Consider the following 15,000-nt stretch of genomic DNA (forward strand, 5'->3'; position numbering starts at 1 on the left):
CCTAAGTCCTCTTTTTTTTTTTTTTTTTCTCCTGTTCTCATTTTTTTTTTCAGGCTTATTGTAAATTCGAAATTTTTATTAAGGGTTCCACAAACCCAAATTGTTTTTTAAAGCTGTCCACAAATCCAAAATTTCTTTTCATTCCTTCAAAAGTTAAAATTTTCATTTAAGTTTTAGCCAAGTCCAAATATTCTTATCTAAATTTCCATAAGTTCTTAGCTCCTGACACAACTAACTTGACACTATTTTTATAGCAATTTTTTCAGTCATTTTTTGTCAAATTGAGCTCAAGACTGTTGCACGACCCTTGCATGGCTTCTTTATATTTGGAATATTCCGGTGTTTTTTTTTTTTTTTTTTTTTTTTTTTTTTTCTTAAGAGGGGGGGGGTTGGAGAGTGTTGCTCAAACGGAATAAGACGTTGGTTTTATAAGGCGAAAACCCAGAGGTAGAAGGTTCAAATCCCCAAGAGACATCGCGTGACGTCATTAATAGTATACTCTCTTAAACGCATATGCTAAGCTCTAGCAAAGGCTATCATACCTAGTCACCTCGCAGAGAGAATAACAATAATAATCTGGGGGGGGGGAGTGTGGGTGAGGGCGGCATTTATTAGACTTCTGAGAAACCCCAGAACAGCCCAGAACCGGAGAACACAGGACATGGATCAGCAGAATTGCATAAATAAAAAGTCGCTTATATATTTCAGTAACCGATATCCAGCCTTATCTAGTTGATTTAATTTCTTTATATTTATTTTCTCATTTCATTATCACTACACCTATCATTGTTGTCATTTCTTATATCATAGCCGTTTTCATTATTTTAGGTATTTCTCATTTTGTCGCAGTTATAATTTTTTTTTATATTTATGTTAATCTATATCACCATCTTAGTGTCCACTAAATGTTGATTTGTCAAGAGCTATCAATATTCCCGATAGTTTATGGTAATAGTATCAATGGATTTTATCTAACAATGAATAAAGCCTCACTATTTCTTAGTTTCACCGGTAGATTCATCTTTAGTGCTTTCTCTTTTTCTCTTCATAGTGCTCCTAATATAATGATCAACATTACTATCACTTTATCATGTCCAAAAAAAATCTATTTTTGGACATTTGTAAGCCAAAAGTCGTATTTTCCGTTCATTAACTATACATGAGACATTGTGACAAATAACACTTTAAGTCCACTTTCCTCGTGATTCGAACGCTCCAACATTCATAGGTCGTCGCCATGCACCTTTGACCTCTCCGGTCGTGACACAGAGTCACTGAGCGTCCTTGTGTTGCCAAAACCCGACCCCGTGGGACCCTGGCTGGTACGAGAGCATATGGGAAGACCCGTAGGTGTTGCTGGGGAGGTTGGAGTGGTTGCAACCCCCGTGGGCGTGAGAAGGGTTGTATGCCGTATGGGGGAAGGCGTGGGAGAAGCTGGCATGGCTGAAGGTGGATGAGTTAAGCGGCTGGTGGGCGTAGCTCGAAGTGGAGTTCGCAGAGAGTGCCTGGGAGAAGGACGAGATGTGGGGGGAGTCAAGAAAGTCGCTGGCGGAGATTAACCCCCCTGAGGAGGTGCCACTAAGCCCCGCTAACCCACCACTAATGTCACTCTCGCCACTAACACCCCCACCGCTACCGACAGTACTACTGACACCGCTTATCCCGTTAGTAGTTGTGTTGTTACTGTTGTTGTTGTTATGTGATCTCATGTGTTGGGCTTGGTAGTAACATCCCATGTCCAGAAGGGACGACCCGTAAGGCGTTGTGGACTGGGAGTGGGTGGAGTGGTATTGTGGATGCTGGTGTTGGTGGGGGTGGTGGAGGGAGGGAGAGGGGTTGGGGGGGACGGGTCGACCGTCGTGGATGATCACTGGAACCGGTACGCGACGAGGAGAGGTGAGTGGATTCAGTTCGAGTCCTAAGGCACCTGTCCTGTCAGAAGGCCTTTGCTTCTTTGTCTTGTATCTGTGGTTCTGGAACCAAATCTTCACCTGTTGGGGAGAGGAACGATAAGAGAATATTATTTACTCGTTTAATTATTTGTTTAATTTCTCAGTTTACGATCTCTTTACCTCTTTTTTTCTTCTTTTTTAAATTGTGTAGTTATGAATCAAGTGCAAAACCAACTCCAGTTTGCTCCGTCTCTGAATCGTCATTCAAAGCCGTCTAACAACCTATAATGTATTATAGATATCACAAACGAACACTGAAATAGTGTTTGGTATCTAATGAACAGTAAGTGCTCAGAAAACAGACAAAAATATAGAAATATTGAAATGAAAAATGTATTTAAGTTTAGTGCTTAGGTATGTAGAATATAAAAGAGAAATGATAGCGACATAAAAATATTTAAACTCTGTATATTATAGGCTACCAATGATAGCGACATAAAAATATTTAAACTCTGTATATTATAGGCTACCAATGACACTGTAAGAAGACTAGATATATAAATTAAACCTGCTTGACTTACAAAATGAAAAAGTCAATACAACAGAATAATCCCTGAATTAATATCTATCCACTGGTTGCCAGTAAAAGCAGGGATCTTATACAAGACATACCTTCCCACTAAGAAGTTAATGGAATTCAGTAAGTCTAACTATTTGAGAGATACAATGTCCCCATTTGATATCCCAACCAACGTTCGAGTTAGAGATGCCTAAGATGACCATTAAATGATTCAACCACGCTCCAGTGAAATAAGAAAGTAAATAATTCATAATTGTTCCCCCAATGCTTCCAGCCTACTTAGAAGACATTCCAGAAATTATATATCTTAAAGAAAAACTAGAATAATTTTTATTTGAGAGGAACTGTGACGAGGATTTGAGAAATATAAATAGTGGATGAAACAAGACAGTAAACAGTTTCAATACATCGAAGATAACTAGATGCTCAGAAGAAGAAGAAGGATACTTATATCCTCGAAGGAGGTTGAAAACAATAACCCAAGGAAGTAAGCAGCCAGGTCACTATATTTGGCTTTCTGTCTTCTCGAAATCATCCCAGAGGAGGATCACCAGACAAAAAAAAAAAAAAGTCAACTTTCATGTATGTGCACCCAGACAACGACCAGAAACAATTCTTGAACGAGGACCTGCACTCTCGAAGACAACCTACCTGAGTAGGTGTGAGGTTGATGACCGTGGCCAGGTGTTCCCGTTCCGGGGCTGAGAGGTACCTCTGCTGCCGGAACCGCCTCTCGAGCTCGTAGGTCTGAGCCTTCGTGAACAGGACCCGACGCTTCCGCTTCTTCGGGTGGTGGCTCTTCCTCACCTCGAGGTCTCCGTCAACGCCGCTTTCTTCTCTCCCTCCCACCTCGCCTCCCTCCTCCCCCTCCTCCTCCTTGATGCTGACGCCTCCGTCGGTGTCCTCGCCCTCATCTTCGTCAGATCCTTCAGGAGGTAAAAAAAAAAAAAGGACGTCTTACGGGACTGTTCTTGAGAATAGGGTTAATCATGATTCGATGTGAGATGATAAGTTGGTTCCTGTAAACACACACACACACGCGCGCGCGCATTTAGATAAAGAAACAGTGTGTGCAAGCACTATTCAAGATTTTAAGAAAAAATTTGATGCTGAAAGATACAAAGACGGGTCATCACGAGCATAGCTCCCTTCCCGTATAATACAACTAGGTAAATACACACACACACACACACACACACACACACACACACACACACACACACACACACACACACACACACACACACACACACACACACACACACACTCACACGTGAAAAGTGTTGAAAATAAGACAATCAAATTTTCTTCTATTATGACGTCATATTTGACGTAACAGTGAATGTACATTGAACATAATGTTAAAGCAGTTGTGTCAACATAAGGCTAATGTCTATCTAAAATATGCTCTTTATCTAAGAAATTAATTTATCTAAGAAATTAATTTATTCATTTTGTAATTTTGTTCTGGTTTGTCGTCAGGCTATTTTGTTACATGGGGTGAGAGGCAGAGACTGTCACTGATGAGACATTTTCGTTCATCAGCATTTTCATGCCTTTGGAATGATTTTCTTTTGTGATTTTATAATTTCACTGTTTGGTCCAGATCATATATAGAATCATGTCAGCAATTAAATCGAAATTACATGTCAGTTTGTGGTTTGTTAAATTCTTATTTAAACATAACTTTCTTTTGCTTTGCTTTTTACTTTTCTTCTCTTTTATGTTCCTCACGAGAAAGTGAGAAGGAAAGATGGGGTGGAAAGGGAGTTGGGAGATAGAGTTGATGAAAGAGTATTGGGATGGTTTGGACACATGGAAAGAATGAGTGAAGAAAGATTAGTAAAAGAGGTGTGCAAGGCAGAGGTGGAAAGAGTGGACATGAGGGGGTGACCAAGGATGAGATGGATGGATGGGGTAAAAGGGGCAGTGGGAAAGAGGGGGATGTCTGTTGAGGAAGGAAGGGAGAAGACAGAAGATAGGGGTGAGTGGAAAATGGTTGTGTATAGATGATACTGTAATGCATGGAAGGGTATGGGTGGGGGATGGGGGTGAGGGAGTAAGTGTGAATATTATTTTGACGCAGTCCGTTGGGATTTCTCCCCGACTTCTCTTCCTACATGAGAGGACGGAGAGGCGCGGTCGCCGATTAAATGAAGCGGCCTTGCTGTAGATGTGCTGTTTCTTGCTACATTGCTTCTGACCCAGGGCAGTGGGCAAGATCCAAGGATGACCCGTCATCCAGGAGGAGCCAAGAAAAGAGGAGAGGGAGGGGTGGTGAATGGGAGTGGAGTATGTGGGGATGAAATGGTGTGGGAGTGGATTTATGCCTTTGACTTTGGGTACTTCCTTCATAAGGGAAAAAAAACGTTGGTATATGTATGTATGTTCCTTTTTTATCATACGAATATTCATTAGTCCATTGTATATGTGAAAAAGCGGTGTAAATTTTCGTAATGTCAAAAACTTACAAAATCGCAAAATCAGACGAATTTTTTATTTCAACGTGAATGAAGCCTCGTTTTCAAACAACGACTGGATTTTTCAAATACGATACAAGAACATTCCTGGCAGCCAATCAGAAAGCAAGAAACTACTTCTAACCTCACAAGCTTCGTTGCTATTGGCCAATGTTCAGGTGGCTGTGAAATGTCACCTATTTACAATGACATAAATTTTTGTTGGGATGCAAAATTTGTTGTGAGTTTTCATCCGCAAATTATGCCAGACCAATAATATCGTCTCTTCATATTTAATCGAAACATAAAGCAATGATTAATTAATCAAAACAAAATCAATTAAAAGTGGATGATGAAAGATTTCTTGTGAAATATATCTGTTTATTTATTGTAACGGATATAGCTGTCACGGAAGCAATTGATTGATTGAGTAATTGAGTGATTGATACCATCATGTACATACAGAATATACCGAATTCAAAGCCAAGTTTGATCGATGGAAGCACGGAGACGGAACACCACGAATGTAGATCTTATTCGTTATATTTCATATGAAGACATTTGAAATTACCCATTGGTGCAAAACAACCCACCATTCATCATTGTTTCTGTGCAAGACACCATTATGGATAATTGTATAGTATTCAGGGTAATCCTGTAGTGTTCTGAGTAATTCTATAATTTCGACCACACGATTTGTACGAGTAGAATTACTTTCCATTATAGTTAGAAATGTGACTGAAGTGATTTTATACTTTTTTTTATATCCTTCCACTCCACCCCGTCCTCCATTATATTTAGGGGCTGGGGAAACCGGGGTAGGGTTGAGGTTTTGAGTGTGAGATAGGAAAACTGACATTGCATTATGCTTGAACAAAACGTGAAATCCAAAACTAGACGCCATCACAAATTCGACCGTAGTTCATCAGAACGTAAGGTATTATAGATAACGTTGGGTGTCGTCTCGTCCCCTTCCTGCCCCCCTCGATTTTTTTTTTAAGCATACCACGCCTTAGTGCATATTCACCCCCATCCCCACCCCAAATGATATGCCCCCAACGTCCATCTAAGGATGAACACGACATTGATATGTTGTTGTTTTTGTCGTTCCATAGACTGTCTGTCCGAGCAGCCCCGTCTCCCCAAGGAATGCCACGGCCGGAACGGGATTTTCCCACATGTTGTGTTGTTTGCGTGCGTGATTGTGTATAATGCAGTCTTCCATTATGCGCTGAATAGTATGGCGTGAAGTGTTACATCCTGGGCAGTTGTCCACAATGCGGTCATCCAGTCTCTTCTGGTAGCTTAGAAGGGCTGGGTGGTGGTCGCACCGTAGTCTGGCCAAGTGGACTCTGCCCTTTCGTGGGAGGGAGGATTCAGAAGGATGGATATCAGGGAGTCTGGCATGCAGCAGTGTGTTGTATTTTAGTATGTTAATGGAGCAGTGAGTGATATGATTATGAATATGATTTCGGAAGCTGGTATTTGGTGGTTTTGGAGGAAGAGAAGATAGTATTTGTGTGTGATGTAGGTATTTGGGTGTTTTTGTTTCTTGGTGTGTGTGGGTGTTCTGCTATGTAGTGTAGCGAGTGTGCTGGGCTTGTGGAGGCTGCAGCAAATGTTTGTGTGCCTCTCATGTCAAAGTGATCCTTGACATTGAAGACTTTTGTTTCATAGTGTTGATGGTCTGTAGGTGTTGTATTTGTGCAGCCTGTAATTGTCATTAGGATCTTGTTTTGTATGGTCTGAAGGGTGTTGAGGTGTGTTTCACTGAGATTAGGTTGTTGTTGTTGTTGTTACGAACTGCAGTTTACTATCACTTCTCTCCTGTTCGGAGGCTTCTTTAACAACCATTTCATATTTTACTTTATTCAATTTACTGTTTATACTTTAATTTTTGTAATTTATTTGATAAGCTTCATTAGGTCTGTGCTCTGTGCAAGGCTGTATAATGGGACTCCATAGGCTTTATCTCCAGTTGATAGATATTGTTTAATGAAATGTCATTAAACATTCGAATACTTAACTTTGTTAATCTATATTCGAGACTGAATGAATCGATGAGAGGGCTTAAAAGTAGAAGACTCTCAATCTCCCGTGACAGTTAACGGGGTAAGTCTTAGATAAGATGGACGGGGTAAATTTTCACGTAAGAGGTGCTGGACTAGGTTAGGTAAGGTTAGGTTTGGTTAGGTTAGGGTAGGTTGAGTTAAGTTAGGTTAGGGTAGGTTGTGTTAGGTTAGGTTAGGCTACGGTAGGTTAGATTAGGTTAGGGTAGGGTAGATTGAGTTAGGTTAGGTTAGGCTACGGTAGGTTATATTAGGTTAGGATAGGGTAGGGTAGGTTGAGTTAGGTTAAGTTAGATTAGATTAGGCTACGGTAGTTTAGATGAGGCTGTGCTAAGTTAGGTTAAGTTTGATTCTGTTAGGCTAGGTTAATCTAAGTTAGGTAAGGTTAATCTGGGCTAAATTAGGTTAGGTTTGATAAAAGAAGGTAAATTGACATAAGATAACATAAGGTTGGGTTAGGTTAGATTTGGTAAAACAAGATAAAGTAAGGTAATATAAGATAACGTTAGGTTAAATTAGGCTAGGTTGAACAAGCAAGCAACAAAAAACCTGAAAGCTCTAAGATATGTGCGTACTGCATTGCAAAAACTTTAAGAAAAGGAACAGTGAATGATTAGATGAGGTTGTGCTAAGCTAGGTTAAGTTTGATTCTGTTATGTTAGTTAATATAAGTTAGGTAAGGCTAAACTGGGCTAAATTAGGTTAGATTTGATAAAATAAGGTAAATTAACACAAGATAACATAAGGTTGGGTTTGGTTAGATTAGGTAAAACAAGATAAAGTAAGGTAATATAAGGGTAACGTTAGGTTAAGTTAGGTTAGGTTGAACAAGCAAGCAACAAAAAACCTGAAAACTATAAGATATGCAGCGAACTGTATTGCAAAAACTTAAAAAGAGGAACGGTTAATGGTTGCCTCAAACAGTAGAAAACCTGGGATTTTTTCTGAATTATCACATTTTCTCATTTAGTTGCAAGGAGGCTGATGTAATTAGATGGGATATGGGGAAATATAACCAATCTTGGTTAACCACTTAACCTATCTCAGTTAACCCCTTCCATACCAGGTGGCACTCTTCCCTTACGATCCTACTGTCGCCAGACTACTTTATGCATACCCACTGCAGGGTCACCGGCCTATCCCCTGGTGGACGATACATTCCCTTTGCCTTACTACGGTGAATTAATGAGGCTTGGTAAGGTTCCAGGGATGGATGGTATATACGGTTGAGGAAATAGGTTCTTCGAGACATTCCAGGGCGTAGACTCGATATATGGTAATAACAAAGAACTTAGGGAAACTGTCTCTTGTTTCCTTATTTGAATAAAAAGATTATAATAGTACATGCCAGGAATCTGCACAAGAACTTTTTTTTTTAAATACGCTTGACTGACCTCGCTGACCCCATATACCGAGTGAACTTGATAAGCAAACCAAGTTTATTTATAAAATGAATCTAAGTTGAGATTAACCTTTCAGTCAGAAATGCATTCGTACTTCAAATCCAGTTTTTCTTCAGCTGAATAAAAAATTGCCTGGCGGCAGAGTATGCATATAAGTCGAGTTAGGTACGCAAAATGTTAACTAAGATAATTTTTATTGTGAATAATTCTTGACCTTTTAGAGCACAGGGTGGGTGGGATCTTTCTTCAGATGAATAAAATTGCCTGGCGGCAGGGATAGGGAAGGGGAGGCGACAATAACAAGAGCCGAGGAGGACCTCAAAAGCTCCTAGTCACCTTCGGTCCGAGGCTGTGTCGAAGAATCTGGTTGAGACGCGTCCTCTTCCTGGGGGTCCGCGCGCCTTCCCACCGCGGCTGAAGTTTCTGTCGCCGCCGACGCCGCCGAAGAACCATGAAGAGAATGGTAGTGTCCCGGGTTGGCGAGGTGCTGGTTGAAGAGGTAGTGGTGGGCCTGCAGATGCTGGTGCTGGGTGGTGGGGCTGGTGTGAGACCCGTGGGCAGGGCTGTTGGAGTTGGCTGCGAATTGGAGGGCGGACGGGGCTGATGGAGGAGGTTCGGGGCTGTGATGAAGGAATTGGTGTTGTTGGTGAAAGCTCCCAGAAGTCTGCGAGAGATGTGATGTTCCTGTAAGATGAAGTCGGGTTAGAAGGGCATGTCGGTCCAGAGCTCGGATTCCCAACCTACAGCTTCGAGCACTACTGTTCTCTTTGGTGCTCCTTGCCAACGGTTGAAATCGAGCTCTTAGGCACCAACTCTTTATAGGCATGTTCTACAAGAATCTGATGTAAGACTCCTCATTCCTTTGATAACCCCTAGAAAAAAATATCTAGGTTGTACAAGCTTTATTTGTTAATCTAAGTAAGTAGTTTATTTTTGTGCTTTTGAGATAAGTCTTAACATCTTGACTGTGACGTAATGTCATAAAACTACGGTGATGCTCTTTACCTTCAGAATGCTGGTTACCTCTGTCCATCAACGTTTTACCTTCTCCTACATGGAGAAACATTTCAGGAGGGACGGGTCAAGCTTGCCTCAATTAATCCTACCACAACTCCCACCGCCCATCCTAACCTTTCCTCCTCCTCCTACTCCTCCTCCTACACCTCTTCCTCCTCCTCCTCCTCTTCCTCCTCCTCTTCCTCCTCCTGCTCCAGTCCTACCGTCTCTTGTCCCCTCTTCCCGGCCTCTTCCCCTCCTCCTCCTCCCCTCTTCCCATTCTCTCCCTTTCTTCTTCACGCCCACTCCCCCCTACTCCTCCTGCTCCTGTATATATTTATTTGTTTTTGTTTGTTTGCTTGTTTGTGCGTTTGTTTTTCATTTATTTGTTTTTTGTTTGTGTTTGTTTATTACATATACCAACGGCCTTTCCCCCTTACAAGGGAGGTAGCCAAAGTCAAAGGCATAAATCCTCTCCCACCCATTCCATCCCCACCTACTCCACTCCCATTCACCACCCCTCCCTCCCTCTTTTATTGGCTCATCTTGGATGGCGGGTCATCCCTGCATCTTGCCCACTGCCCTGGGACAGCAGCAATGCAGCAAGACACAGCACATCCACAGAAAGGCCGCTTCATTTAATCGGTGACCCCTCTCCGTCCCCTCATGCAGAAAAAGAGAAGACGGGGAGAAATCCCATCGGTCTACGTCAAAATATCATTCACACATACTCCCTCACCCCCATCCCCCACCCTCCCCGCCATGCATGACAGCATCACCCATACACAACCATTCTCCATTCACCCCTATCTTCTGTCTTCTCCCTTTCTCAACAGACATTCCCTTCTTTCCCAGTGCCCCTTTTACCCCATCCATCCATCTCATCCTTGGTCACCCCCTCATGTTCATTCCCTCCACCTCTGCCTTCCACACTTTTTTCACTAATCTTTCTTCACTCATTCATTTCATGTGTCCAAACAATCCCAACACTCTTTCATCCATTCAATCTCTCAATTCCCTTTCTACCTCCGCTCTCTTCCTCACCATATTTCTCACTCTATCTAGCCTAGTAATCCCTACCATACTTCTCAGGTATTTCATCTCAAACACATTTAACATTTTCCTCTCTTCCTCTCTCATGTTCCATGTTTCTGCCCCCAGACAGTGCTGTCGGCACAATCACCCCTTCATACAATCTCCTCTTAGCATCCATTCCCAAATGTCTATTTCTCATTACACTTTTTAATCCCTCAAGGCATTTATTTGCTTCTCTCAATCTATATTCTACCTCCACCCCCACTCCTCCCTTTCCCGCCACATTCGCACCCAAGTATCTAAAACTATCCACTTCCTCCAGTCTCTCTCCCTTAATACTGGCTTCCAATTTGCTGCCATCCTCTTCCCTTGTACATCTAATCACCTTACTTTTTTCCTCATTTATCTTCAACTTCATTCGCATGCCTTCCCAAACTTCACCAACTTCCTTAATCCTTCCTCTGATCCTACCAAAGTGCAGTGTCGTCAGCAAACAACTGGCTTAGCTCCCAATTTTCCCCATTTTCTTTAACCATCTCCAACCCCCGGCCCATTACCCTTGCATTTACCTCTCGCACCACCCCATCCATGTATAAATTGAACAGCCAAGGTGACATAACATATCCCTTACTCTCTCCATTTCGAATTCAAACACAGGCTTTACCACTCTTGTAAAAACTCTTGGCTGCTGTTAACAGCTTTCCTCCTATCCCATATATCTGTAGCACCCCCAAAAAAATGCCTTCCTGTCTATCCTGTCATAAGCCTTTTCCAAATTCATCAAGGTTCAAAAAACATCCTTACCTTTTCCTATAGCTTTCTCACATATCTGTCTTACCACAAAAATTTGATCCATGCAGCCCCTATCTGTCCTAAACCCACACTGTTCCTCACCAATTACTCCCTCTGTTCCTCTCCTAATCCTATCAATCAAAACCCTCCCATAAGCCTTCTCAGCTACGCTTAACAAATTGATCCCTCTGAAACTACTACACTCACACTTGTCCCCTTTCCCCTTCGGCACTCTACCCTCCTTTAGACTAACATTAAACAACCTCACCAGCAAGTCCACCATCACTCTACATCCCTTTTTGTTAATTTGTTTATTTATTAATTTATTTATATATCCATTTCTTTATTCATTTATTTACTTATTCATTTAGTTATTTAGTTATTCATTTATTCATTCATCTATTCATCTATTCATTGTTACTAGTACTATATTATCATTATTGTTATTATTATTATTTTCATCATTATTACTATGATTGTCACTATTATTATTACTATTACCATTGTTATTATTATTATTATTCTTTTATTATTACTATTATCATTATCATTATCATTATTATTATTATTATTTTATCATTATTTTTATTATTGTTTTATCATTATTTTTATTATTTTTTTATCATTATTATTATTATTAGTATCATTATTATTATCATCATTATTATTGTTATCATTATCATTGTTACACTTTTTTTTTCTTCGTGATGACGTGGGAAGACTGTACTCACCGAGCACAGACTGGGAGATATGACTTAAGGAATACAGTGAAGGTCGTTGTAACGGGGTCGCCGCTGTCGTCCTCGGCGCAACGAAGTCGGCGTCCCCCGACGTAGTGGACGTCGGTTTGGCTTTGACGGTGTGCCTCTCGACACTCTTCGCCATTTCCTCTTCACCCCCATCGTCATCATCACCACCATCATCACCGTCACCACCTTCTGGGAGAGTACGTCTCCCACTACCACTACCACCACCACTACCACCACTGCATATACCACTGGTGTTGTTCCCCTCACCACTTCTATTGCAGCTACTGTTTCCTGTAACGTTCCTAGCATCGCTTCCTCCGCTTCCCGAGTGATGATGCGGTGAGTTGTGGTGTTGTACAGGAGTCCCAGAGTGCTGGGAACTGTTTTGGTGGTGAGGGAGGTTCAGGGAAGGTTGTGGGGTTGTGTAGTGGTGAAGGTTGTGGGGTGCTGAGGGTTGTGGAGAGAGGAGAGGTTGATTGAGTGATCCTGTAGATGCAGGGGTGCTGAGGCTGTCCATACCTACAGAAAAATAAATAATCGTTATTATCTATCTACACGATCGTTTGTATAACTTATGTATCAGTGTAGACACTCTTTATTTTGTCAACAATATTGTATTACTACAACAACAACGGAAGATGTATTTGTATGATTTCCTATGGCAGAGTCAAGAATGTCTCCAATATTACCTTTCACCTTTTGTGGGGTCGTCTCATAATAATGACCTCGTTTCTCTTCTGTAAAGATATATTTTTTTCTTTCAGAAAAACTCTGAAACATTTTTTAATATTTCTTATCCATTAATGTTTAAAATCGTGGAATCATCATACATCTTTCAAAAGGAAAATATATAGATGCTTTCCCCTTGCTAGTGCGAGATTAGGAATGGCATTTTTTCTGCTCAATTTCATTCAGAGTAGTATTTCACGAGCATTTTTTTTTTTTTTGGGGGGAGGGGGAGTTTTTTATTTGACATATATAAAAGTCTTACATAAATGTTTATCTTATGTAATTTGTCAATTTATTTACTTTTCTATTGACCTAATTATTGATTTATTTATTCACCTATATTTTTATTTATTTGTTTATAAATATGTTTTCTTATATATCAATTAACTTCTTTCCTTATTCTATTATATTCATTTATTCGTTCATTCATCCATTTTCTTATTCATTTCCTTATTTTTTGAGAAAACTTAGATATCCGCAGTGATTATTGTTTCTTTTTTAAATTTAGCTTCAGATTAACACTTCGTCGGTGATTTCTTTTCTTTAGTCTTTGATGAGAATTGTAAATCACACAGAGACAGCACGCTTTAAGCGAAGACGACTTAATGATGAATACAATTTCTTGTGATAATTGGTCGTCTGAAACCAAAAGGTGGTGTGAGTAGTTGTAAACTTTTCTTGCTTTCTCTGAGGCAAAGTTGCTATGATTGGTTGATTTAAGATTATTACTGAAGCTAAACTACGATAGTCTTCGTTCCTGACATCATTTTAGATTCTATAAAGAACATGTAGTTAAGTTTAATGTTATTGTTGTATGTATTTATATTCACTACATTTGAACATTATCAGCCACTTTTCGATCCAATCTACTTGTTTATCTAAATCTTTTTAAATACACATTTAAGTAGTAATCTTTTGCTACTTATCATAGCTTCATATCACCAACAAATTTAGTCTTATTAGACTTCAATCCTTGATCTAGGTCGTTTACACGCATCACAAACAAAAGCGTCCCGAGGACGGGACCCTGAGGCACTCCGCTCTTAACATTCCACCCCCCATCCAAAGAAGCTTTGCCATTGAGAAGGCTGTCGCTTCGTTTACGACTGCCGAGGGAGTTTCTAATCCTGTGTAATGAATTTTCTCTAATGCCACGCCACGCTGGATTACTAGACCACGGTGTACATGGCAGTATAAGTCTCTTCGAAAGTCATGTTGAAATAGAGGTTTTCATTTCCCATAATGAATGAGTGAATCATGGACGGATGTCGCCATCGCGTGGTGACCTCTGAAGTCATTATTGTTGAGATCATTTGCTTTTCTGATTTGAATAATAACAGCAATCTTCTTTAGACAAAAAATTCATCAAATAAAAATCCCAATTAGAACCAAAACATAAGTTAAAGCATGTTCACCTTTGTATACATATTAACGAAAACTATTATCGACTGAAGGAACGCTAAAAATGTTCTGTAGTTACATTGATCAATTGATGGGTTGGATTGTGGTCTCTTTAGCATTAGATTACATAAGCTTTGTAAGATAAGTATTGTAGAAGCTTTACTGACACCCTTATGATCCAGAGCTACACATACATACATACATATACCAAAGGCTTTTTCCCCGTACACGGGGGGTAGCCTAAAAGAAAAAGGCATAGAAACCACTCCCACCCATTTCATTTCCTATGTATTTCACTCCCCTCCACCCTCCTCCCTCCCTCCTATCTTGGCACCTCCTGGAGACTAGACTCCATCCTTAGATAAGTTTTCTTTTTGATGTTGATTTCTTATGTTCTTCCATATAGCCATTTTACTTCATTCTCTACTTTTCCATACCTGAGACTTCTGATCAGTTCACCTGAGGATCTACGGACTGTGATACATAAATATTTGTTTTGCGACTCTAAGGTTGAAATTAAATATTTAATCTCTCTTCACTCTCTCTATCGCTCTCTTGAGAGAGAGAAAGAGAGAGAAGACGGCGGGATACTGCAAGAACAAAGTGTTCGTATGATCGGTGAAATGGCAAATTGACTTCAATATGTCAAAGTGCAATTAATACCACTGTCCAAATTGTTTATATAAATGATAAACAATCAACCCACAACTGAGCCCTGAAGAACTCCACTATTAACACTACTCATTTGGATTTCACACCGTGGTGACCCGCTGTTTTCTGTCACTAATCCCTTAATCCATCCAAAAAGCAAATATAGCTTAGATAACACATTTTTAGAGAAAACTGAGTGAGAGACCTGGGAGTGCTAGTGAGTCCTGACCTTAAATCTAGGAAA

At 40.4% G+C, this 15,000-nt stretch overlaps 1 protein-coding gene across 4 annotated transcripts in view; it reads right to left on the reverse strand.

Moving 5' to 3' along the window:
- Nucleotides 1–155: 155 nt before the first annotated feature.
- The window catches only part of LOC143035099 (uncharacterized), a 51,313-nt gene continuing 36,468 nt past the window's right edge, over nt 156–15,000 (reverse strand). For 3 of the 4 annotated variants that reach the window (XM_076201658.1, XM_076201656.1, XM_076201657.1), the window contains exons 5-9: nt 12,665–12,712; nt 11,958–12,494; nt 8,740–9,087; nt 3,124–3,398; nt 156–1,991 (exon numbers count right to left, since the gene is read on the reverse strand). In XM_076201658.1, coding sequence (XP_076057773.1) covers nt 1,272–1,991; nt 3,124–3,398; nt 8,740–9,087; nt 11,958–12,494; nt 12,665–12,712 — 1,928 coding nt within the window. In that variant the 3' untranslated portion in view covers nt 156–1,271. The remainder of the gene's footprint in view (nt 1,992–3,123; nt 3,399–8,739; nt 9,088–11,957; nt 12,495–12,664; nt 12,713–15,000) is intronic. The other variant, XM_076201659.1, reaches the window with a different exon arrangement.

This window comes from Oratosquilla oratoria, chromosome 18 (genome assembly GCF_046742065.1).
Source record: "Oratosquilla oratoria isolate Oo_2021 chromosome 18, ASM4674206v1, whole genome shotgun sequence".
NCBI lineage: Eukaryota > Metazoa > Arthropoda > Malacostraca > Stomatopoda > Squillidae > Oratosquilla > Oratosquilla oratoria.